The sequence below is a fragment of the Rhinolophus ferrumequinum genome, chromosome 7, assembly GCF_004115265.2.
Source record: "Rhinolophus ferrumequinum isolate MPI-CBG mRhiFer1 chromosome 7, mRhiFer1_v1.p, whole genome shotgun sequence".
Lineage (NCBI taxonomy): Eukaryota > Metazoa > Chordata > Mammalia > Chiroptera > Rhinolophidae > Rhinolophus > Rhinolophus ferrumequinum.
Window position 1 is genome coordinate 30,186,237 of NC_046290.1, and position 27,166 is coordinate 30,213,402.

The window sequence follows — 27,166 nt, forward strand, 5'->3', positions numbered from 1 at the left end:
TTCCTATTAGGCAGAAAATGGATGGCTAAGAATTACAATGCTCAGCAGGCTGCTGACCTACTTTGTTATAACTCACAAGACTTATGAATGCATTTTTTTCAGTAAAACTACATAGTGACTTGTCAGCAAATTAGTTTCCTTTTGTCAAGACTTTAAAAAAAAACTAAGGTAATACATTCTATTTAGAAAAAAATCAACAATATAATAATGGAATTTCTAATTTATAGAATTTCAAATCTAAAATACATTGCTAGACCTCAAGAGAGAGCTATGTTTTTAATTAAGATATTTTAGCTACATTGCTTAGTTATATTATCTTAGTTATATTACTTCAATCGACCATTATCTAAGGAGTTAATTGGGCTTTGTAAAAGAAAAAGTGAACCTATTTTAATTTTGTCTTTCTACATTTGCTAGACTATCAATAGATAATATAATCATCCTAGTTTTCAAAATTCTGCTTGTGTATGGAAACTTGCAAAAGGATAATATATATTATGTTTTTCAAATCATTCACTTAAAATAGAAGATATCAACAAATAGCTCTTTCTACTCTAACCCCCTCCCCACCCCAGCACACATTTATTGTGACTTTTAAAGTTTTTGAGCTAGATGTGACTGACATGTCTCACTTCGCACTCTTTGTTGAAGTTCCCTGATGCAAAACCAGCAGATAGCAGTTGAAATAAATGTCCACCTATTTCGTGTCTCTCAGCCTTTAGTTTATACTCCTCATAGACTCTATCTCAATTCACACGAGGCTGCCACGAGCATACCATTGTGTGAGTTAGAGAAAGTACTACTCTCTGGGTGGCTATATTAGAAATAAAAGAGGCTATATGAATGGCTGCATTTTCAAGTGTACATAGCTTGGCAAGCAGAAAGGGCAATATTTCACTAGCACTTGTTGCCTGGCTCAGAAGTCTTTGGGCAGTGAATACATTTCAGAAGCCTTGATTCAAATTCATATTGTCTTTTGCACATAATTTTCTATTAAATTGGATTATAAATTTCTTCAGAGCAGAGTCCACATTTTGATTATCTCTTAGTTTTCAGAAGTTAGAAAGAAGTGGTATGAATGAAATCTTGTTAGAACTGTAAGCATTTTGAGGGCAGGGACTTTGTCTCATTCTCTACTGTGTGTTCAATGCCTAAGATAATGTCTTGCAAAATGTAGGAAAAAAAATACACACTTGTGTCATAGTTGAAGTACAGGAAAGTTAAGTGATTTGCCTAAAATCACTAAAGTTTAGATGATAGAAGCAATTCTGCAATTACGACCCTAAATTTAATTCTGCCAGTTTTTTTTCCCTTCCCTATTTTGCTATCTTGATGAATTAGGACACACGATGTTACATTGGGGTTACAAATTAAGAGACTTACCTTTGGAGAGGAACCGGAGGTTTGCACACCAGCTTTTAAATGCTTAGATCTACAAGTCAAAAATGATACTGCTATTCAGAGACCATTGACCATAACTATCACTAGGCCCCATGCAAGCGGAAGAGAGCTGGAAATGTACATAGTGTATGACTATTTCGTTATTAGTAAGTGTCCCTGCCGTGTTGTCTCAAATGAAAACAAAATTTGGCAGTTACCTAGATTTTCCAATGAAATCCTTTATTTTCGCTACATAGATTTTATTAATTAGACACTTCCAGATATTTCATGTGTCTTTTTTACTCTGATATTCTTAGTATGGTTCACACTTCTTTATTTTTTTCTGGAATATATTGTTATATTATTTAAACAGAAGTGAAGAGCATTAGAAGCTCATTAATTTGGACTTCATGAATTTTGAGTATGCTATATTGCCCATAAGTTGGTTAATGATTACTTATTTTTGAAGATATAGTAATAATTCGATGTATAAATTATTAAAGCAAAAACTACCCATGGAAGACCATTTAAAATATAATAACTCCTTTACACATAATTTTCAAATACTGTTGATAATTACTCATTTGATTATAAACAATATTTATTTTATTGGCAACATATACAAGGTTGGCATAAGATCTGTGGATATGTGGATACATATAAGGCATATTACCTTCCCTCTAGAATGGCATCTTTCAGGATGAAATAATGCATAGTTTCCTTCAAATTACAACAGAATAAAACACAATGAATGACCCTTAAAATATTTTGAATATGATATTACTCAAATAAATACAAGTATAACACTAGTAATAAGTTTCTTTATAGATCTTGCTAAAACAAACACACATTTATAAATCAAATACTAACAAAATAATAAAAATATTTTAATGTAAATTTATTGTGCTGGATGATGTTTTGCTGACACCAAATAGTTGCATACAATGTAAATATAGTGCTGTAATCACACTAGTTTTTATAGTGTGTAGTCTAACACAATATAATTGTGTGATATATAACAAGTGATTAACTTTTCCAACCCATTTCTCCTTTTAACTATGGTGAAAATTTTGTACCACATTTAATATGAGATTATTTAGACTTCATTTGGTATAAATGGATCATTTACTTATTAACCCATAAGCCAGAATTATTTTAAGTAACACCTCACAACACAAAACACTTCAACTACGAAAACAAATCCAGATTCAAATTTAAGGTATTCAAGTGATCCTAGATTCACAATATGCTTTCATACTATTGCCAGTATTTACAGGATTGCTGGGAGAAAACTTGTGGATTCCCTGAGAGCAGACTTCAATTAGAGAAACATGGCTCCAGAAACATATTATTTAGCTATGAATCCTTCATCTATTCTGTAAAGTCATTCCCTAAATTACATCAAAATTAATATGCAAGTTCAAATGCGCCATAGTTTTCATTTTCTTAGATTCTTAAAATAAATATTTCATGATATTTGTAATTTGAACCAAAAACCATTACCTCTAATCTCTTTAGTAATGAACTAAGACAATTACAGTGTATTGTCTTAAACCTAAATCATAGTCACAAAATATCATGGGAATGACAAGATTTTCAAAATTAATTTATTAGACGTTAATTATCTGACTAATCCAAGATTTTCATTCAGATAGAATTCCGTCATTCAAACATTTCTTGAATAAAACAAAAGCAAATATTACAAATGCACAGCAAGATTAATCAGCTTGCATTTTGCAAGTCAGTGTCTCCTACGTAACCAATTCAAGTAACCCACCATTGTCAATATTAATCTTTTAAAAGAATAACATTTAAAGAATTCTTTTAATGAAAAATTTACAAAGACTGCAAAGGAAATAGCTGAAATGAATCGAACTACATCTATAGAATGAAATGAAGATTAAAAAGAAGTAATATAAGAATAAATGTATCAAATTACCCCTTAAAGATATAGTATATTTATAGCATTAAGTCTGAATTTCTTATCATAGGACATATATGGATAACTAGCTAGTAATATATAGGTATAGATAAGCATACACATATAAATGCAAATAAAGAGGATTTAATATATATATTAAATTAATATATGTTATATATAATATATATAAATGCAAATGTAGTTAAGAATTCAAAATACATAGAGAGATAAGGATGCAGATATAAATGCAAACATAGTTAAGAAAAATTTAAAAATAATATTTAAGGATATAAATCATTTAAAATGCAAGATAAGAAAAAGAACAGGCACAAGGAGTTCACCAAACACCCTATTCTTTATGAAAAATAATTTAGTATTAATGTCATGTTGACACTGCATAATTTTTACTCCCATAACCAAGAATGATTAGTAATGTGTCCTGCATCTATCCTGGCCTGGGTTCTCAATTTTTGCCTTCCCATTTTGATTTTGTTTTTCTACATCTACATCTCATATCAGTCTTGCCATTTTTTAGTGTCAGACCTCAAATGCTGATCTTTGAGTGAGTTTCTAAAGCAACTGGTGTGCTGTGACTACAGATTTCATCTTTTGTAATTAGTTTTTTTAACTGTTCTTTACAATCTGTGCAACCAAAAACATTCTAGTGTAGTTTAGAACAGAAATTATGTAGTCAGATAGATATGCATTCCAATCTCGGTTCTATAAGCCATACTACCTGTATGACATTGGACAGTTAGTTTAACCTCTAAAATTTTCCATTTTCTGAACTGCAAAATGGGGGGAAAAAGAGCTTTCCTCTTTCTGTTGCTGTGGGTACCAAATAATACAGCATATTTCAAAGCACAGGAGCTTGTATATAGTAAGCAGGATATATAAATGTAGGTTGCTTTTTTTCTTATATTGGATTGTCTCTTCTCCTTTATAGCTCTCTTTGTGTGTAAATACACTTTGCTTTGTTTTGTTGTAATGGAAAGTTTTCTAGAAATCAATAGCTTTAGGACAGACAATAATATCTCCAAGGTCAAATGACACAATCAAGATTCTCTATTGATACAAAAATGTCTTTTTCATCGTTTTTATCTCCTTCATATCACTAATATTCACAATTTAAAAATACTTTTGGTCTTTATAATTGAACATAAACTTGACTGTTTCCAGTCCTCTATGTTAGAGTTAAACATGGAAATAACATTAAATAAATTTGAAGGAAAATAAGAGCCAATTTCATAAGTAAACTTGTATCCAAAAATTAAAAAGACCCAACAAGCAAACTGCAAATTCAGGCAACATCAGGTTATAATAAAGGTTTGATGATGTTAAATTCAACACAAACACATACACACACACAAATGAGTATATGCAGACATTTTAAAGAAAAATGATCAAGACATTAAAATTTTTCTTCATTAAATGTGCTCATCACTAGATATATTGCCCTACATTATAATTTTACAATTATATGCATTTTATAGATAGCCCAAAATAATCTCTTTACTCTTTCAATAAAGACAATTGGTATTTTTTAAAAGATACTTAGGTAAATTTTAAAACAATACTTATTTGCAGACTTAAATATTAGTTAGTATCAATAATAGATCATCTTTTGGCAGTAGTGGTAGTGTTTTTATATTATTCACTCGGTCATTATTGAGCTGTTGCTTTTTCCTCCTCTCCCCCAAAATATTTAAATACCATCTTTATGTTTTGCTTCTTTAGTGATAAATAAAATGACAGGTCTATAATCAAAGTGACTTTACAGATTTGAAAAGTGAACTGAGCAAAGTCCTTGCTTTGTTTTTTTAGATATAGAAACTCCCCTACAGAACTTCTCTCAAACTTTCGTCGATGAGTAACTAGGTTAAAACAAATTACTGTGTCAGGCACTGTTCTAGGCACTGGAGATATAGTACAGAAACATTGGACAAATTCTTTGACCTAATGGAACTTACATTCTGGTGTGGGAGATACAGAAAAATATAAATAACAAGTCTGTGTGTTTGTCTGCCGCAAGCGTGCACACCGTACTGATAAATTTTTAAAAGACAAAATACAGAGGGTGCCAAAAAATGTATATACGTTTTAATACAGAAACAACTGTATTAAAATTGTAATACTCAACATATAACAATAACAAAAGTTGAATACAAGTCATGCGTATACATTTTTTTGGCACCCCCGGTATAAACCAGTTTGGTGATATATTAGATAGGGTGGTTAGGAAAGACTTCCGTGAGGCAGTGACCTTTAAGCAGGTATGAATAAAATGAAGGAGAGACCCAGGTGAATATCAGTTCTCAAAGAAAGGCGTGAAAGGAATAAATAAAAATGGGAGAGGAAGAGAGAGGCGGGGAGGAAAATATTAGGTTGGTGCAAAAGTAATTGCGATTTTTGCCTTTTTTTTAACCCTTTAAAGTGCAATTACTTTTGCACCAACCTACAGCTTAGAAAGAAGAAAGAAAAAAAGACCATACTTTTTTATTTTAATTAAAATTTAGTGGGGATGACAATGGTTAGTAAAATTACATAGGTTTCAAATGTACAATTCTGTAATACATCATCTATATATATCACATTATATGTGCACCACCCAGAGTCAGTTCTCCTTCCATCACCATATATTTGATCCCATTTACCCTCTTTTAGCACCCCCCTTTCCCGTTATCCTCTAGTAACCACTAAACTATTGTCTGTGAAAGACCATACTTCTTAACATGTAATGGAAACTCCTTAACATGAAGGAAACTCCTCTTTCCTTCAAGTACAAAGCCTGAGCTAAAGTTATTAGGAGAAAAAAATGTCCTAAGATGTCCATGCCATTTCTACAAGAATAACTCAAGAAATTGATAAAATGGTCTGGAAAAGGAGAGAGGGTGTTGAATTTACTCCAAAGTTAAATTTTTGTAAAAGTTTCATAAAATTTACCACCCGTAATGTCACACATAAGAAAATAAAATTTTAATGCATAGTTAACTTAAACGACATTTTTTAAATGTCAGTTTCTTCAACCGATGAGTGGATAAGGAAGATTTGGTACATATATACAATAGAATACTACCCAGCCACAAAAACATGAAACATTATGGGTCTTGAGAGTATCATGCTAAGTGAAATAAGTCAGATGGAAAAGGACAAGAACCATATGATTTCACTCATATTTGGAACACAAAACAAAAAGCAACAACTGAACCAACAGAACAAACAAACAAATAAACAAAAGAAAGAAACAATCTCATAGATACAGACAACACAACGGTGATTACCACAGGGGACGGGGCTGGGGAGAAAGATGAAGAGGGTAAAGGGGTCAAATATATGGTGACTGACGGAGACTAGACTTTGGGGTGGTGAGCGCTCAAATACAGATGATGCATTGTAAAACTGTACACCTGAAACTTACATAATGTTATTAACCAACGTTACCCCAATAAATTTAATTTTTTAAAAAGAAAGAAAATGTAATGCAAAAATAAAGAAGTGTAAGAACTTACATAAAAAAACAATTATTTGTGAATATATATGTATAAAATACTCATTATTGTTTCAATTCCTTTGTGAATATTGCACTATGTAGATCAAAAGCTCTTAAATTTAATGTGAATATAGACATACTTAAATATGTAAATCAAATTTATATTTCACAGCGTTTTTTATATGTACATATTTTTTAGGGTAAAATTTAAAGTCTACCTTTTCCATAAAGTTTTCCTTGTTTTCCCTAGAAAGAAATACTATCTGAAACGTCACTGCATACTATACATATCTCATTTGCATTTATACTGATATACAGGTCTCAGTATATTTAACAATGTCTAGAATTGCATATCTTGAACATAGTAAATGCTAAAATCAAGTCAAAAGAAAGAAATTATTTAAGCAGTTGGCATTTTTTAAAGAACGCTGTGCTATGAATATATGTGTGCATGTTTGTACAATTTACCTTTGCAATAAAATGTCTCAATATGCACCAGAGTAAGATAGCTAAAAATAGCTGCTATAACAAATACATTCCCAGGAACATTTCATGTAAATGAAATTTTGTTGTAGAAGAGAAACATAACATCTGATTTTAAATGCATGGAAGCAAAATTAAATTTTCTGTAAATATTATGGAGGAAAAATTTGATCAGTCTAACGTAAACACTTAGAACTTTTTGGCAAAACATTGAAATGCAGAGTGTAAAATACTATGAATTACTTACCACCATTTCATTTAGAGACACCCAGCAATCCGGTGGGAAATCCTGCAGTAGTGGCACTAAGAACTGAAGACAGCCATCCCAGTGGCATAGGAGCAGCATCATGCCAATGAGGTTAAAAATTCTCACCACTGCACTGGCGAGATCATACGTCATGTGGAAAATCTGTTGACCAAAAAAATATAGAGTCAATTCTTATAATCAATTTTTTAGAAAGTCAAGAATAGTACCAATGTCAGTAGGTATTGACATTATGTGGTGCAAGTACTAATTTAATAAACATATGAAAACTTTTACAAATAGAAACAGAGATTACTTTTCTTTATCTTTACACTGAGACTTAGCACTCTGCTTTATGAATAATATAATCAATGTAGGTTCTCCACAAGGAACAGAAATAACAAGAATGCATTAAATGTATGGGTCATGTTTTAAAGAACATTGGTTTTGCCAGTTTTCATTTATTGGTTTTTCTGGGCATTTTAGCAAAGCTGTTTTAGAAGGGGGCAATAGGGACCTTGTTCTCTGCTTCTCAATCTTTACTAAGTTAATGGCCTTATTGAAAGACCAAAAAAATGAGCTGCGGATTGAAAACCATTAACAAGAGGAGTTTAACTACAAAATGTAAAGTAAGATTGAGAATTCATTTCAGTTAACTCTTTTAGCTATACGAGTGGAGGTACTTCTTTAATTGTGTATATTGAACTTGAATAGTGTCCTTTGAGGTAACAGTTCTCTGGATTTGGTTAAAGAAAAAAAAAAAAAAACACCGTGGTGCAACACTTTTTTAAAAACTAAAATTGTTACTTCTACTTGTATTATTTGTACGGTAGGTAGAGGCTTCTCTTTCCTGTGAACCTTTCTTATTAGTATTTTCATGAAAGCAACAAATATGGCTAAATACAATAAGACACAGTATCTTGAGATAGTTAGAATCACAGTTTGTATAATTCACAAAAAGGATAGTCTATTTTTGAAGTAAAGAGGACAATATATATTGAGAGATTATCAAACAAATTAAAAAACCCTCAAAATTTATATTTTGATTTAGAGACCTTATCTTTGTAAGAAAACTTCTATAATCCTTAAAAGATGTCTACTGAAATATATAGAGGTAAATATTACAGGACTGCTAGGGTTTTACTCTTATAAAATCACCAAATCTGTCTTTAATGAAATTTTTCACTTTGATTCATTTCTATTAGACATTAATTCTTTCTTTAAACAATCTTCCTTTTGACATAGTAATTATACTGAGCAATGAAATCCTCCTTCGTGGAAATGTACACACTGTTCTAAATTCCTTTTAAAAGTAAGATTGCGGTCTTAGACTTAAAGGCAACAGCTCATGTATTTTAATATTCAGACAGCTATACACACAATTTCTTTAAGGCACGAGTAATTTTATTTTCCCCTAAGTTATTTTTCAATTTGGTTTTGTATTTGGCAAACCCACAGAAAAATCCTTTTGATGTTATTCCTTGTGATATTTGTTGGCCACTGAATTTATAAATAGAAATTATACCAACTTTTTCATCAATAACTTCTCATTAAAATAATTAAATAATTAAAATAGGATAAAACATATTAAAAATATTTCGACTATTACAGTAGAATGGATTGAAAAATTTTGGGTGTAGTAATAGAATTCTATATTTATACCTAAGTATTTCCTGACAAAATAATTCAATATGTCTTTTGGGTAAGTGTTGCATTGTTGGGAACTACGATAAAGTTACAATGAACTTGTGGATTAAACAAGAAACGAATCACTTTCAGTCTGATTCTTTGAAGCAAACAATGACTATCTGACACTCTCTGCCAACATCTATAAATTATGAGCATACAGGCAGCAATCACCATTCAATTATTAGACTGTAGAGTGAGATTTGGGATGTTATGGACAAGTAGGGCCATTCTTAGTAAAGCTGATGATTATAGATTTTCTACTTTATTTTTGGAATTTGGAATCAGATTTTTGTGTGTCTGTGTGAAATCTTAAGGGCTTATTTAGTGAATTGAGATAACATTGCTATTAGTTATTCACTAATTTCTTTAAGAAAGCCCAATTATTTCTGAAATGTTTTCAGAGAAACATAACCACTATTTTCAGAAAGGAATTTAATGAGGGATACAAGGCCTTTTATAACATTTTAGAAACATATTTTACTTTTCCTGTGTTTCTTTATTTATGTTTTTGCTTCCATGTGATTACTGAACTCCTACTGTAACAGGATAATCCTTAGAATTAAGCCTATCGTCTACCACATTTCCATTCCCAACAATGTTAGTATCCAGTGCTAGTGCAAAATTTCTACACTAACTCGACTCTAAAGAGAGTCCTCAGTAATAGCTCACATAATTAATTTCATAAACAATCTCCTTTTTTGGCCTTAAATACTACATGTGCAAAAGTGATGTCATTTTTTGGAGCTATTCCAAAATCTAACTCTGGAAGACGCAGTAGCAAGTTGGCTCTTTTGACACCTGTTAATATCAGAGATTAATTTCAAATATCAAACCCACATTTTCTCCATCCTGATTTATCTATCTGACAAAAGACTATCACAACATATGTAGTATTAATTTCAATACACACATACATGAACGTGTGTAGTGCCTCAGCCCAATCTGACTGTCTCTTGAGCTCTTATAACTAATACTCTCTGGCAGGCACAATCATCACATGTGATCAGTAACTGATATTAATGGCCCTGATAAAACCTTGCTCACAAAAGATTTTGATTGAGAAGATTATTTTCTTATGGATCACATACATCCGTAGGTAGTCACACTACGGTAACCCAAGAAGTTAACATCTGATCTAATGTATGCATAGCCACAATTTCTTACTGTCTAAGTGCAATTTTGCTTAACTTCCTCATCAAGCAGATGATACTATTAATTAATAGTTTTAGTTTTTCCCATTAGTGAGGTGGATATTCTTGAGTGATAAATTCCTAAGTCAATTATCCTAATGCTACTTCCTGCAAACTTCACACAAAAATGACATAGATGTTGCTCAGTAAATTGTAGTTGAATGAATCAGAATGTTGCAGGTGTTTAGCAATAATGGTGTAAGTGACCTCTTATGATCCTAAGAGAATGAAGTTTTTGCTTCTGTGTTTTAAAGTAGGGAATTAAAAAACAAAACAAAACTTCATTATTTTCTACATTTTCTAACTTCCTAATAATCTGACTTGAAACCTGATTTGAGTATTCAAGGTGTGGGTAGCAGAAAGACAGGCTATTCTGACTGCTACCAATATGCTTTTATGTAGTACTTATAAGAGTCTACCAAAAAAAAATATTAAAATAAGTTTTAAAAGCAAATTTTGAATTTCATTTTCATCAAAAACTAGACTATAAAATATGTCAGTGGAAGTCTCTGTGATTTACAGTGTTCCACCTCAGAACATTCTGTTGCTCATTTGACTTCAGTAAGAGGAAAGTATCCGGTCACAAATTCCCCCTCAATAGTTTTTATGTTATAGTTCTAGAATTCTGCCCCATTGGAATCCATTGACTCCAGATAAGACAGCTAATTATCTCTCCAGTACTAAAGAATGCTCTAAGTAACACAATTTAATTCAGAATCCCCATCCTGCCTTAATATTTGCAGAATTATTCACCAAGGTTATAATTTTTAATAACATTTTGCCCAGGAGCAATGTATATTGTACCCTGTTTCTAAAAGGCCAAATCCCAAACTGTGCTGTATGGCAGATATCCATAAATTTGCTAAGTTCTTTCACAATGCTTCCACATTCTTTCCTGATAAACTGGATTCAGGAGACTCTCAGTCTAATAAACCACCTATGTAATCAGTGGGCCTTAGTCGATCCTTAACTGTTTGATTTCCTATGTTTGACTTAACCACAAAAATTGTCAAAGCAATTTAATACTTTCCGAAGCATACATTGAACTGTCCTTAGTCTTTGCACAGATGGGGCTCATTTATAGGCTAGATTGCTTCTATGATCTCAATATCTATTGAAGGCTTCAAATATATCTTTAGAAGTCTTATCAAAGCAACATTAAGAAAATCCAATGGGCCAGAAATGGCTCTCTTGATGGAGAACACTCTTATCGTTAAAGGGTAACATAAGGTTGGGTTCTTTTGTTTCTCTTTATAAATCTAAACCTGCATAACTTGATATATCTTTTAGATGGAGTGTATATGCCAGCGTTGATGACAGAATAGAAGAAAACAAACATTTAGTTAGGTTGTTTCACAGCTAATGTATATCCAGGACTCAATATGTACTTGTGCTTGTCCTAATCGATGGAAAGTCAATATTTTAAGAGCCCGACTCCACCTTAAAAATGATCTAGGTTATCCTACCAGGTTTTAGGTACAACGTGCAATATCAACCTTACTGGAAGGTTTTTCTTGGTATATGAGAGAAGAGTACTCCTCACGGTAATCTCTTTGCAACACACTGACAGCGACTGCAGTCATTGGACTTTTTATTAGTACCCTACTCTATCTAGAATCTCATTAGGAATGGCCAGCCTATACCTTCAGAAAAGCAACCACCTGGGCCTGTCATTTCTATAAGCCTCTGTATATAGTCAAAATGCAATTTTCCACTCCCTAGTCTCATACACCTATAGTCCGAGCCTCGCGTTATTGAGTGTTTTTTTCCTGGATTCTTTCCATTGTCCCTTCCCAAATTACCCCTACATTACCTATTAACTCTATATCCTCAGCCTTGTCATAAAATTTTTCCTCTCTTCCTCTGCTTTTCTTGAGACTTATGAGTCCTCCTCTCCCTTCCCCCAAAGTTTCAGCTTCTCTGGTAGCTTTCTCAAACAGAGTTGGTTCAATTCTTTCATACTTCGTAACCCTTAGGTTCTGTTGGCAAGTGCCCTCGTTTTACCAACTCCCCTTTGAAACTTAAGACACTTATTTGTCCATCTGTACAAAAATGTTCTTTCTGTTCTTTAGTGTTCATTCTATTTGGCTATTCTACCCATAACTTTACCTCATTTCCGGAATTTAACTACTTCACTCTCCACCCACCACACATCTCCATTTATTAAGGACTCTGTGTTTTTCCATTGCCTTTTCTCTACAAAATGTCAACCTCTGATCAATCAAAACAGCTACCTTCTATACCTGAGTTACTGAAGATCACTGGAAAGGAAACTCTAGGTTGTGGCTACTAACATTTTTTAAAGGACAGCAACTAATTTGAGGCCCTCAGCATAGTTTATTCCTAACACCATTTATCCTGTATTTTGTTCTCTTTCTACTTCCCCCAAATCCATGCCTATTCTGCTCAGTTCCAGCTTAAAGTTCTACCTTTTCTGGAGGAAACTGACATTCTTAAGTTTAAGTTTCCTCAACTCTGTCCTCCCATACCTTCAAGAAAACATACATCTGTAGCTTTTCTTATTTTTTTTCTTTCCTTAGACTCAAAGAATATGTGTCAATTATTAAAAACAAATCCCTAATAATTTTTGGATATTAACCTGATCTTTTTCCTCCTCCAAGAACCCAAACCATTAGTTCTGAGTACCCCAATCCATGGTGAAAACCAATTCTCTCCCCTATAAGTTGTGGATAGACAGACACTTTTGTAAAATACATTACAAATGAATTAATATAAAATGAAATTTAAAAAAAGACATATGTAATACAAGCCTTCCGCTTATACTCTTGGATGTGCTATAATTACTTGGTTATCTTTTCTTCAGAATTATTAACTTCTACACTAACTTTACTCCAACTAGTTAAAAACAGTAAAATCTCTCAATTCCTCAAAAACATTTTAAACTGAAAAAGAATCTTCACTTCCTAAGTCTTTTCCTAATTATTTTTCCCTTTACCACCTCCTCAGTTTAGCTTCTCAGAAAAACAATACTCACTCGACCTTTGAGACAGAGAAAGAGCTAGCTTGCCTTGTAGTGTAAAGTGCTTATCACAGTTACATGTTCAAATTATGATCTGGTACAAAACTGAATTTCCAGAAGGGTGTACTGTCATGGCTACTTTGTGCCTCTGTCCCTCTCCCACTTCCCCACATCTTTGGGGAGTGTAAAGATATTTAAGGCAGACTTCATTTCCCCAAATGGGGGATTGAAATTTAAAAAATATATACATCTATTTGAGCATTCTTTTTGAAGTGGCACAGATAGCTTATCATTGGAACTATACAGAAAGATATGTCTAATTACATGACTCTGCAGTAAACTAAACAGTGCTTATAGTCATAACAACTATAGAACCGAATGTACTAGTTATCAATTGTGACTTAAAAAACAAAGTACAGCTGATTTGAGCATTGATTAATTTGATTATGTCCACATATTTGTTTAACAATTATGTATATGTAGAAAATTAAAAAGCAATTTTAGATATTTCAGTTGTAAAAGTATTTGTCTTGTTTCTTAACTCTTTTACCTTGACAACAGGTATCTATGAATTTGTTTCATTACTTTGCTACTATATAACGTATCAGCCATTTCTAATCATATATTTTTTTATATAGGATTTTAATTCCATATATCTAAACACTTAGGTAAAGTAAGTCTTTATGCAATATTGTTTTTTATTTAGCTTTAGTAGTCTGAAAAAAATCAAAGATCATGAGTTATTAAAAAAATATAAGAAAAATGGGAAAACATTATAATATAGATTCTTTGAACATTTTTAGTAGGAAACAGTGATAAGGAGCAATGACAGTGTAAGCTGTAAAAATATAAACCTTGAAAACTGGGAGGCACAATGCATGGCTGGTGGTACAGAACTGATGCTCAGCAAATATTTTTTTGCCCACAGTGGTTATCCAACTAACAATTAATTTGCATAAATGGGTCAATGCTAATAAGTACCTAACAGAGATGAACCATTTCTACTAATCTTACTCATTTTCCTTTTAATTTCAAGTCAATATTAGTTGACAACTGGGAATAGGTCAAAAACAAATATGCTTATGATAGCTTGCATTTTGTTAACTGAATATACCTAAATCTTCACATTCTTTAAATACCTTAGAAAAAACGAGCATATGTTTTTAACTTTCATGAGAACTATGTGGCATAACAGAACATTTGTTTATTGTTTTCTTGATTAACATTTTTATTATGTACTATACATGGAAAGAGATTATTAAACTTTTTATTTAAAAAATTAAATTTCTTTTTTGAGTTTTCAAGACAAGATTTGCAAAAAAATGTCTTAGAAAAAATTAATTATATTTTATTAAATCAATATGACTTCATCCTGAAATACAGTGAGTATCATAAGCATCAAACAGCCTTTACACAACCATTATTAAAGGTTCAAGTATAATCATACATGTCTTCTTGTATGTATTCTTGTATGTCTTCTTTGTACAACTACAAACAGTAGTTGTACATATTGTCTTCATTCCTAGCCTTTGGAAATGATTAGCAGAAGAATATACAATGATCTTAAGTTGTTTAATTTTCATTAATTTCATTTTTTCCAGAGTACTTATCCATCACATTCTCTTCTTAGTAAGGTCATTTACAATGTCTATTTGTAATTTGATTTTCCTCTGTGTGTAAGCTACTTCCTAAAGTAAATTATGTACATGGGGGTTATGCTTGTTCATTCACTTTTCTATCACTCTCCAATAAACATAATATTGGATGTCCTAGCCACAGCAATCAGGCAAGAGTAAGAAATAAAAAAGCATCCAAATTGGAAATGAAGTCGTTAAATTGTCACTTTTTGCAAGTGACATGATTCTTTATACAGAAAGCCACCAAAAAGTCTTAGAAATAATAAATGAATAGAGTAAAGCTGCAGGATACAAAATCAATATACAAAAATACATTATATTCATATACACTAACAATGAAATTTCAGAAAAAGAAATGAAAAAAACAAAAAACAATTCCTTTTGCAATAGCAACAACAACAAAAATACCTACGAATAAACTTAAAAAAGGATGTGAAGGACCTATACACTGAAAACTATAAGACAGTATTAAAAGAAATTGAAGAAGACACAAAGAAATGGAAAGATATTCCATGTTCATGGATTGGAAGAATCAACATAGTAAAATGGCCATATTATCCAAAGCAATATACAGATTTAATGCACTCCCCATCAAAATTCCAGTCACATTTTTTTAAGAAATTGAACGAAAATTATCAGATTTGTAAGGAATCACAAAAGACCACAAATAGCTAAAGCAATCCCAAGAAAAAAGTAACAAGGCTGGAGGCATCACACTCCCTGACTTCACTAGTACTACAAAGTGACAATAATCAAAACAGCATGGTATTGGCAAAAAACAACCTCATAAGCCAATGGAATAGAATTGAAAACCCATAAATAAACCCACATATATATGGGCAGATAATTTTCAACCAAGTAGCCAAAAACATACAATGGAGAAAAAAAAGCCTCTTCAACAAATGATGCTGGGAAAACTGGAAAGCCATGTGAAAAAGAATGAAACTAGATTGATATCCATTACCATATACCAAAATTAACTCAAAATGGATCAAAAACCTAAACATAAGACCTGAAACAATAAATTGCATAGAATAAAGCATAGTTACTAAACTTATAGACCTTGGGTTCAAAGAGGGTTTTATGAATTTGACCTGAAGGACAAAGGAAGTAAAAGTAAATGAATGGGACTATATCAAACTAAAAAGCTTCTGCATAGCAAAAGAAACCATCAACAAAACAAAGAAGCAACCAACTGAATGGGAGAAGATATTTGCAAAGAATGCCTTTGATAAGGTGCAAATATCCACAATATATAAAGAACTCATACAACTCGACAACAACAAAACAAACAATCCAATTAAAGAATTGGCAGAGGACCTGAAAACAGATATATGAACAGATATATGAAAAAATGCTCAACTTCATGATCTATTAGGGAAATGTAAATTCAAACCACAATGAGATATCACCTCACCCCAGTCAGAATGGCTATCATCAAAAAGACAAATAATAACAAGTGTTGGAGAGGCTGTGAAGAAAAAGGAACTCTCATACACCGCTGGCAGGACTGTAAATTGGTACAGCCACTATGGAAAACAGAATGGAGGTTCCTCAAAAAATTAAGAATAGAATTACCATACACACCGGAAACCCCTTTTCTGGGTATCTATTCAAAAAAATCTGAAAACATTTGTCTGTAAAGATATATGTATCCTGACGTTCATTGCAGCATTATTTGCAGTAGCCAAGACATGAAAAGAACCAAAGTGCCCTTCAATAGATGGTTGGATAAAGAAGATGTGGTACCTATATATAATGGAATATTCTTCAGCCATAAGAAAAGATGAAATAGTGCATTTGCGACAACATTGATAGATATTGAGATTATGATGCTAAGCGAAATAAGTCAGACAGAAAACGTCAAGAACCATATGACTTCACTCATATGTGGGATATAAAACTGAAAACCCCAAAATCAAAACAAAACAAAAAAAACCCCAAAGAAACAAAAACTCATAGACATAGACAACAGTTTAGTGGTTACCAGAGGGTAAGAGTAAAGGGCTGGTGGTAGAAGAGGGTAAAGAGAATCAAGTATTTGCTGATGGAAGGAGAACTGACTCTGGATGGTGAATATACAATGCTATATATAGATGATGTATTATGGAAATGTACACTTGAAACCTTTATAATTTTACTAACCGATGTCACCCCAAAAATTTAATTAAAAAATATATTGAAAAAAAAACAATAAGTGGCTACATAAGTGTGTGTGAATGTGTGTTATGTTTGCAGAGAAAGAGGGTGAAAACCAAATAAGCACATTAGCAATATTCTATGAACTCTGCAAAGTTCTTGTGATTGAATTTCAAATGGTATTTCCATAACATTGTGGTTTTAGGAGAGGAACGGGGAATAATTCATTTTGGACATAACATATTGCTAACAATATTCTCGTTTATATTTTTACAGTTTCATGTAAACCTTTTGCTAGCTCTCAGTTTTGTATAGCTGCTGTCTCATCAGATATGTAATATGTTATATGCTCCAATAAGTACAAATTTAGTTATCTCTGCATTTTGAGCTACAAATAGTATAATTATTCTAGTTTTTTGTTACTAGTTCATTTTCTCAGCATACAAAAGCAATCACATGAATTTATGCTTTCTGAAGGGCAAAAACACTCTATACAATGGAATGGAGAAATGCACTTAATCTTGATAAGAAGAAATATTTTACTTTGGAGACTTCATCTCAATAATTAGTATTTTCTAATTCATGTAAATAATGAATGCTCTTAAAACAGAGAGATCATTTCCACGTACAATCTCTGGTGATGGAACTATCAAAGCAAAAAAAGCACATGTTTAAACTCATTTTTATACTCTGTAAATTGTTTTCCTGTAGAGAATATCTTTCAGATATTATAGAGTCAATGAATAGATATTGAATTGCTTTGAAATTACCAAGTAAGAATATGACATATTTTTCACTCCATTCAGATGTAATTCAGAAAAAAATTTTGCACCATCCCTGAGTTAACCAAATTCTATTAAATTGTCCCCAGGATAGGACTAAAATTCATAATATAGTTTGGTGGTCTCTTGCTAATATATTTTTAAAGTATTTCCCCAAATATTGTTATGTCTTCCATTTTCTATAAATTCTGTGAGAAAGAAATAACTTCAATGATTTTGGTCTAATATTCATGAACTATGTTAAATTCATAAGTGATGATAAATGTTTGGCATTACAACTAATTTTGGGGGGGCTTAAAATATTGAAAATTACAGTGTGTGTAGAGTGGTAAAATTTTTTAATTTAGTGATACATATTTTTATGGAACATTAAATCGGTACCTACATAATATATACTTTTTTAAATCTTTGAGGAATTATTTTGTTAATGTTAGAGATAAACAAAGTTAACATGAAATGAAAGACACTAAACAAAAGATTTTGCCATGAAAGAAGTTAAAAAAATTGTCTGTTGGGGAAATGTATAACTTGAAATAAGGAGACTGGAGTTCTAGTCCTAATCTGTATTAATCAGTTTCCAAAAATTTCCCTTAGCTTTCCAACGAAAACAAAGGAGATGGAACAAATGACCTCAAAGGTACAGTCTTCATGTAAAATTCCATAATACCCTAAACAAGTAAAAAAGTACAACTTTAGAAAGTGAACACTGGGAAGCCAATACCACACACACACACACACACACACACACACACAAATTCAAAGACAACCCTGAGGTAAAACACTATTTTATAAAAATAATCTCCCTAAATCTTTGTTGATAAAACAAATTAAATAAATAAAAACGTAATAATAAAGCTAATTGTAATATAAATACATGGTAAAATAAAATGCCATTGAGACCACTGTATTTGGATAAATTACACAATGTCTTTCTGAACATCAACAGATTCCTCTCATCATTTACCGTCTGGTATGGTCATGTGCAAACCAGCACATTGCACCATTTGCCGGACGTCAATAGGCGAGGCGAGAGAAAGGAAAAAACTGTTCAGAGGAAAACAGTGCTTCTGCATAATCTTCTAGTGTGGCCATCAGAGTTACGTCATGCATTGGCATGCTATCTTGCTATTCTAGCCAGATAAGCTAGTCAAATTTGAAATACTGATTTATTTGAGTGGATTTATGATAGAGATGCTCTGAAAGAAAAGTGGTGCTGATTCCCTGTGTTGGCAGATGCCTCTGAAAGAAATTACTAAGTACATGATTTTGGGGATGAAGCCAGTAAAATAGAACTGTGAATCTTAGTGACACAACCACACATTCTGACATTTGATAAAACACAGTAAGTTAAAAATAAACATATTAGTATTACAACTTCCCCCCAGAGAAACCGAAACTTAAAAAACAAAGAAGTGTTGGCAAAGGCCTTAGCAACCCAAGAAACATTTGAGTAGGATTTGATCTATTGGAAAATGGCATCATTTCAGATTCACCAATTGGAAACCTTCCAAACCAAGTATGCGTTAGAATTCTTCACCACTTCAAATAGAGCATTGAGTATTTGCCAGACCACGTGAAGTGTTGAAAATACTTAACTATGAGATTGTTGTAAGAATTACAGAGAATGATATATGTGGCAGGGTCCTTAAAAGTAATAAGCCTTTTTTGTATATATTTGATTGCGTTATCACCAAAAATATGGGCCTTATACAGCATACAGTGTTAGGCACTTGGTTTTTTAGTGTTCCAGGCATCAATCGCATCTCTCTGTCTCTCTCTCTCTCTCTCTCTCTCTCTCTCTCTCTCTCTCTCTCTCCAGAAACTAAACAACTGTTTTAAGCAGGACTCATTTTTCTCTAAACCTCCTGCAGAGCTATCACAATTGTTTCCTTACACATCTCCTAGTAGCCACACTTAGTCCGTTTACAGATTCATTTGGGGTGGGGTGTGATGGAGTAGAAATGTGTGAGATTCTCTCTCTCACCTTTTTAACAATAGCTTGTCTGGGTATGGAATTCTAGATCAAAAACCATTTTGTCACAGATATTTGAAAGCTTGACTCCTTTTCTTCTAGCATGTAGTAAAACTGTATCTTCTGCCAAATATTTGGCAAAAATATTAGGACTTTTATAGGGGGATGAGTGAAACCTGCCCACATTCTTTGTGTGTATGTGTGTGTACAGGGGGAGAGAGGTGGGTTATGAGTAATGACTTGTGGAGTTGTCATATTGACCTTAAATTAAGCTCCCTGCCTGTGTTCAGTCCTACTGCTCAATTACATTCTGTATTATGCCTTCAGAATCCAACTTCAAATGTCTCAGTACTTTCGCTGTACTGACTGGTTCTCCCTTCTTGCAGACCCTTTTGTAGCATATTCCGGGATGTGATTTTCTCTCCCATGTTATCCTTCATTCTGCTCCCTTTGATTTTCAATCATTTAAAAATTTTGAGCATTTTCTTGTCTCGATAGGAGTGCCTTACTCTGTTTTATAGATGCATTCCTTTATTCACTTTAATTTTTTTAATTGTGCTGGAGTCTTAGGAGGAACTAAAAGCCTACATACATGTCCTATCTATCTTTTTGTAATGCATTCTCTCCCCAATTATTTGAGTTATCAACCCTATTATAAATGGATGTACACAACTCAAATTCATAACTTCACTTTCATTCCAGACTGATTTTTTCTAATGAGCTGTTGATCTATTCAAGTGCCAGTAAGTCATTGCTTAAATTAGTTTACCTTTGTAGCATGTTTCCCAACCTCTAAGTTACTCTCCTCAAATAATTCTCCTTGTATACTGCCTGTGGTTCACACACTTCTATTCAAAATAAATTTCTAATCCTTTTGTCAAGTCCTGTTCCCATTCATAAAATTATGGTGGGCTCTGTTGTAACCAATTAAAATCATACATTATTTGTGTCTATCATTATTTTTCCAACATTATTAATTACCCCACATCTCCAACTTCCAGTCTGAGCTTCCTTAAAAAATACAGTCTACTTGGCATCCAGAATTATCAGTCTATGATTCAGATTTGATCATGTAAGTTCCCTGCTTAAACTGGTTTTAGAGATTAGGAGACTCTTCACGATGTCCAAATTCCTTGGCCTAATATTAAAAGGCCCTTTGTGATCTGCCCTCTGTCTATCATTTCATCGTCATCTCTCACCGCTCCTCTGCAGGTATTCCATCCTGGAGGCAGACCTAACTTACCATAGTACCTTTCATGCACCATGATTGATTGATCAAGACCTGCATCTGTTTACATGTTTTTCTCTCCTGGTATAATGCTTTCCGTCCTTTCCCTTTGCTGACTGATGACCTTAGTCATACTGTAAAACTTGGCTCAAACACTGCTTCCTCAGTAAAGACGTATTTGGCCTCTCCAGGGAGAGAATTCAGAGCTTCCTCCCATAGGGCCTAGTATATACCTCTATAAAAAGTGTTTAGTGCTCGGCTATAATTGTGTGTTTGTATGTCTGTGTCCTCACTAGATTGTGAACCTCTAGAGATCAAGACTGTAATTGCGAAGCAGGTACTTAGCACAGGTCTGCAAAATAGAAGTGAACAAGAGAGGGAAAAAGGAAGGAAGGGAAGGAGGGAGGGAGGGAAAGAGTAAGGGAAGAAGGGAGTTAGTTTAGAAACAAGTGGTACATTTTCCTAAATGGAGCCCTTGGGATTATTATATATTTTTCCAAATATTCTTTGTGATAACACAATGGAGACTCTGGTTTGAAAAGAATCCTTATTTTGTACCTGCAATGAAATAAATTTATATACATTCTCTTTTTTTGTAGTTTTGGTACTCATTGATTGCAGAATATCTGTCATCCTTTGTCACACCCTGGTTACAGGACCAATATTCAAACAGAACTTTTCATCACTGTAGCTTATCCTATTGAAGCACTTCATTACCAAAACTTACGTCTATAATCACATCTTTTTTTCTGTCTAGTTTTTATTTTTCATTGTTTTACTGTCACTGAACTTTCTGTTTGTTTGTTTGAGATAGCTAGTCTTTGACAAGTTCTGTTTCCTTCCATCGTTTTCTCTCTGCTCATCATCACTTCCGTATCCAGTCTGACACAAAAATCCATTATTTCAACCAATATCTTATCACAATTGTCATTTCTCTTCTCCTCCACTGCATTCTCATGGTAATAGTATATTGCAAGGTTAACTGTCCACATTCTCACTCCTATATATGAGCTCCTACATATTGCTGGAGGGTACCCCACAACAGCACAACTGGCTCATGGTTTTAACATCAGCTAGCTTTTCAACACTTTATTGAGATTGACATGTTCACAGAGAGCACGCACATACCTGATTCTCCAGGACAGCTAGTTCAAGCCTTCCTAAGTCTCCCGGAGGCTACCAGACCTTGCCTGCTCACCACAACCATAAGAACACATGTAACTTCCAATGTTACTAAGAAAATGTTGTCATTTACAAACATATACATCCATTCTTTCTCCTTCTTACTTCAGAGCATATGTCTCTTTCTCTCTGACATCTCTGTTTTTTCTTTTCTTCATCTTACTATATCCTCAGTGATCTTTCTTCATTAGTAATCTCCTCTCTTCCTCAGACTCTTCTCTATGTTTTTACTCATCACCATTAAGCATGCTTAAATCTCTCATTTGGTAAAAAAAAATTGTACACTGACTCTATATTCCTCTCCATCTACTTTAATGATATCTATTTCTCTTCTTAAACATACCAAAACATTGTTTACACATTCTCCACTTTTTTACTCAATATTTGACTTTTAAACATCTTGTAATCTGGTGTTTCCTATCTGTCAATCCATGATAAAATTGGAGCATATATTGATGAATACAAGGAGCAATTTGCAAATCTCATTTGCTTGATCTCACTTTCATATTCACCAGGTTATATATACTCCTCTTGATAATCCATTTTCTGGTTCTGAGATGCAATTTTTCTTTTACTGTTTACTACCATTTCTCTGGTCAATTACATGCAGTGTCCTTAAGATATACTTTCATTCTACATACTCTCTGTGAGGCACTCTTCCACATCCATAACTTCAACTATTATTTATAATCAGGGGACTCCATTAACTTGACCTCTATTGAAAACAACTCTCTTTATTTTAAAACACAAATTACTCCGAAGATGTCCAAAACTATATTAAACTCTCTCACCCTCTACATCCGAGTTGAATTCTGTGCAGAGATTAACACACATCAAGCCTCAAAGTAGCCTCTCATCACGGTTAATAATGCTACACTTACTCTGTTTCCTTTGCCCTCCACATTCAATTAGTGACTGCATTCTATAAATCTCCCTTTGTAAAAGTTTCCGAATTGCAAACTCCTTAATTTGGACAATACTCTTCGTTCACCTGGGTTATTTCAAAATTTTCTAAATTATTTCCATCTCTCTAGATTTGCTCTCTTCCACCCTGAAAGTAAAGTTTTCTTTCTAAAACACAAATATGATTGCTTCTCGGCCTTTTGGCTAAGATGAAGTATAAAACACAAATATGAATGATGCTACTTTCCTGGTTAAAAATCTTCAATAATGCTCCATTAAATCTAGGATACAAGCCTAAATCCTAAGTGTAACAAATATGGCTCTTCATAATCTGTCCACAGCTTATTCTCAAGCCAATCTACATTCCTTTCTCTTAGGTTCCACACTATTTACTTCTGGTCATCATAGTTAAAAACTGTATGATTCTCTCTTCCTACCGTCTCCGTTGAAATATAAACTTGATGAGGAGGCTCATGTCTCACTGTCTGAGTTTCTCCAGATCTAAGGCACAACATTAATTAAAATAAACATATGCTGAATGACTAAAGAATGGATAAGTGAAATCCACCACTATTAATTTTAATTCAGTTCCATGTTTATATTAAATAAATAGCACACGAAGATTGCAATCCAGGTGTCGCACACTAAAAAGTAACTTGTATATTTTTAAACATCTGAATGATTTCAGTGAGATTTTCCTGTTAATTCTAGTAGAAACTAATTGAAATCTCCATTTCTTTGCTGTTTGAATATCAATAATGTAATAATGGCTTGCATAATAAGTGCATAAAATAAACTAGTGATCAATTAATTTTTGATTACACATAATGAGTGTATGAAAACAACTTAAATTACTTTTATGGTTATTGTCATATGCTCTATAGACAAAACATTGTTATTAAACAGAAAAACTTGGTTTCTGTGTTCTGAATGTATTCTATGCTTGCAGAATTTTAAAAATATTGCAGGATTGGCAATATTCTTTTTACAATAGAGCAGACTATTTTGAGTTTTTTAGACTTTTAAATTAACCTAAATATTGGTGTTCTCTGATATTGGATCTGACAACATAAACGCCACTGTGTTTTAAGGAGTCCCTGTTCCACTATCAATTTGAGCTAACAGGCTAACCCTGGAACAAATACCTAGACAGAGCCAAAATACACTCTATAAAACTAGAGATTTGGACTTATATTTATTGTATCAGCACAAGTTAAACACCTTTAGAATTCAGTATTCTTGACAAGTTCTAAATGGAGAAGTCCAAAAGGTTACTATCATTATAATCTGGGCTTTCATCCAGCATTCAAACTCACAAATCACTGTCATGTTTCTGCTAAATTCAGCATTGATTCTGACCTCCACATTACTTTCTTCCTTCGGTATATCGTATATTTATGTAGTAGGAGAGTTAATAGCAGAGACCAGTTTTGTATTATGCTTAATAGTTATTTAGAAAGGGAAACATGCATTTTTCTTTAAAGCTAACAAGGATGAAAAGTTTTATGCCTACCTCTATAATCACATTTCTGTAACTCCTTTTTCTAACTCTCTTCAAGAAGAACCAGCATTTCCTAAAGGAAATAGGTATATTCAAGGGCCCAATTTTTGGTTGCTTATACAGAATGAGAGAAATTCTAAAACTTTTAGGGTTAAATTTACACACACACACACACACACACAGCATTTCTTTGTAAGAGCAGCAGGTGAGAATAGCTACATTTGCTATATATATAAAAGCACTCTCAATAACGTTTGTTATTATCCATCAGCTAAATTTTTAGAGACATAAACATCCTTTAAAAGGGAATGCTATGGATTAGATAGTGCCCTGGCTAAACTTGTGTCAAAGCCCAAACCCTCAATGTGATGGTATTTGGAGATGGGGCCTTCGGGAGGTACTTAGTTGAGGACGGTAGAGTCCTCATGAAGGGATTAATGCCCTGAACTCAACAGAGCAGAGAGTTGGCTCTGTTTCTCTCTCTGCCATGTGAGGACACAGCAAGGAGGTAGCCATGAGTAAACAGGAAGGGGGACCTCACCAGACATCAAATCTGCCAGGCCTTTGATTTTGAACTTTGCATCCTCCAGAACTGTGAAAAATAAATGTCTTGTTTAAGCCACTAGTTCTACGACATTTTGTTATAGCAGCCCAAGCTGACTAGAACCGGGAGGTATTAATTTTGGTGTTAATTTTCCAATCAGAATAGGCATATCCAATTAGCAAATTTAAATAAGCAATTTAGTTAAATAAATGGAAAAAATAAATCATGTCTCCTTATTTAACTATGTTGTCAATGAGAATTTCAAGTGAAGCCATCATTGATTACTATGGAATAAAATAAGCATTAAGTGAACAGTATGCATTAGTGTGGAATATGCGTATTTTTAAGTATACATGAAAAATATTTTATGGTCAAACGGACTTGTCTCCTAGGGCATGTCAGAGCATGGGGAGCACATATAGATACAAAATATGGACTAGGGAGGTCTACAACCAAGTCAGTTCAAGCAAGATCAGAAATTAACAGAGTAAACTGTCATTGCTGGAATATTAGACACGGAGAACTGAGAGATGAAATACATGCGCAGTAGATAATTTTGAAAGGAGACTCAATACCAAAACATGTGAGAGAAGAACACCTGGCATCGAAGGGGAACACAAGTAACTGACTCTTACAGATGTAGCAGGACCAGCGACCAGCTTCCTAGATTCAGGGAGAGTCACCGTTTTGGTGTAAGTGGTCAAACCTAGAGGTGCTTAGAGATTCGTGATCATTCAATTAGTCAACAACTATTTCTTCTGTATTTGGATTTCTTCTTTTACACCATTTTTACTGCTTCATTTGTATTCTAGACCTACATTAATTCTTGCCTGGGTTGGAGTTACTGACTTCTAAATGGTTTCCCTGTCTCTGAGTAGATATTTTCACCAATAACTTCTTCTTGATAGTACTGTGTGAGATTTTCCATCTTAAACTCTCTTCCTTACAATCTACTTCACACCTTTGGTTTGTCTCTTCCATAGCCAGTTGGTATGTACCAAGAGTTCAGTTATTATGCTGCCCAAGCCAAGTGGCAGTTAGGGGATAAAAATAACTATATAAAAGGACAATTGAATCACATATAACATTCCACTCTACATTTTCCCTTAATCTGAATAATGTTTGCATCTTAGGCTATAAACCTATTTATGTCTCAATCATCCTTTTAAAAATGAAAATATAAAGGGAAAAAAAATAAAATTAGAAACAACTTCCATCATTCAAAACCCCATCTAGATGCCATTCTCTTTCTTTTCCTTAGATAAAACTATGAAAAAACATTGCTTATTTTGATTACATACACTTCTCATTTTCCATTCATGCCTTAGCCCACAGTCCATTTTTTGTGCTCATTCCTTCTTCTTCCTAAAGTCCACATCGATACCTTCTGTTATAACCAATTTATGTTTCGTAGTTTACATCTTCTTGCAACTTCTAAAGTGCTTTTCAAACTTTTGGTCCCTGACTTTCTGAAAGTTTCCACTCCCTCCATTTTCAAGATATTCACACTATTAGAGAACTTTGAGAATCATTCATAGATTCTATTGTTATTGTTGCCCTTTAATGAAAAATCACTGTCCCTGACTTCTCTCATCCTGCTCTTGCAATAACAGCTCTTCCTATGGAACACATCTCAATGTGCTCCAAACTAAACCCAAACTTTCTTTCACCAAGCATTCTCTAATTTTGGTCATTTTAGTCAGTGGCAAGACATTTATCTAGACAGCCAAGAAACTTGGAATTCAGCCTTAATTATTCTCCTTTTCTTCACCTCATACCTCAGTAGTCCTATTAATTTTATCTTCTAATTTTTGTGTGTGTGTTTCTCACCCTTTTTAAATTTTCTTGACTACGAATAATTTATAATGCCATCAATTTTAACCTGGACTTTTGTAATGGCT

General features: G+C 33.1%; 1 protein-coding gene across 1 annotated transcript in view; it reads right to left on the reverse strand.

Annotated features, from left to right (window-relative positions):
• Positions 1-27,166, reverse strand: part of HCN1 (hyperpolarization activated cyclic nucleotide gated potassium channel 1) — a 346,451-nt gene that overhangs the window by 136,770 nt on the left and 182,515 nt on the right. Inside the window, exon 3 of the mRNA XM_033110926.1 lies at positions 7,522-7,683. Coding sequence (XP_032966817.1) covers positions 7,522-7,683 — 162 coding nt within the window. The remainder of the gene's footprint in view (positions 1-7,521; positions 7,684-27,166) is intronic.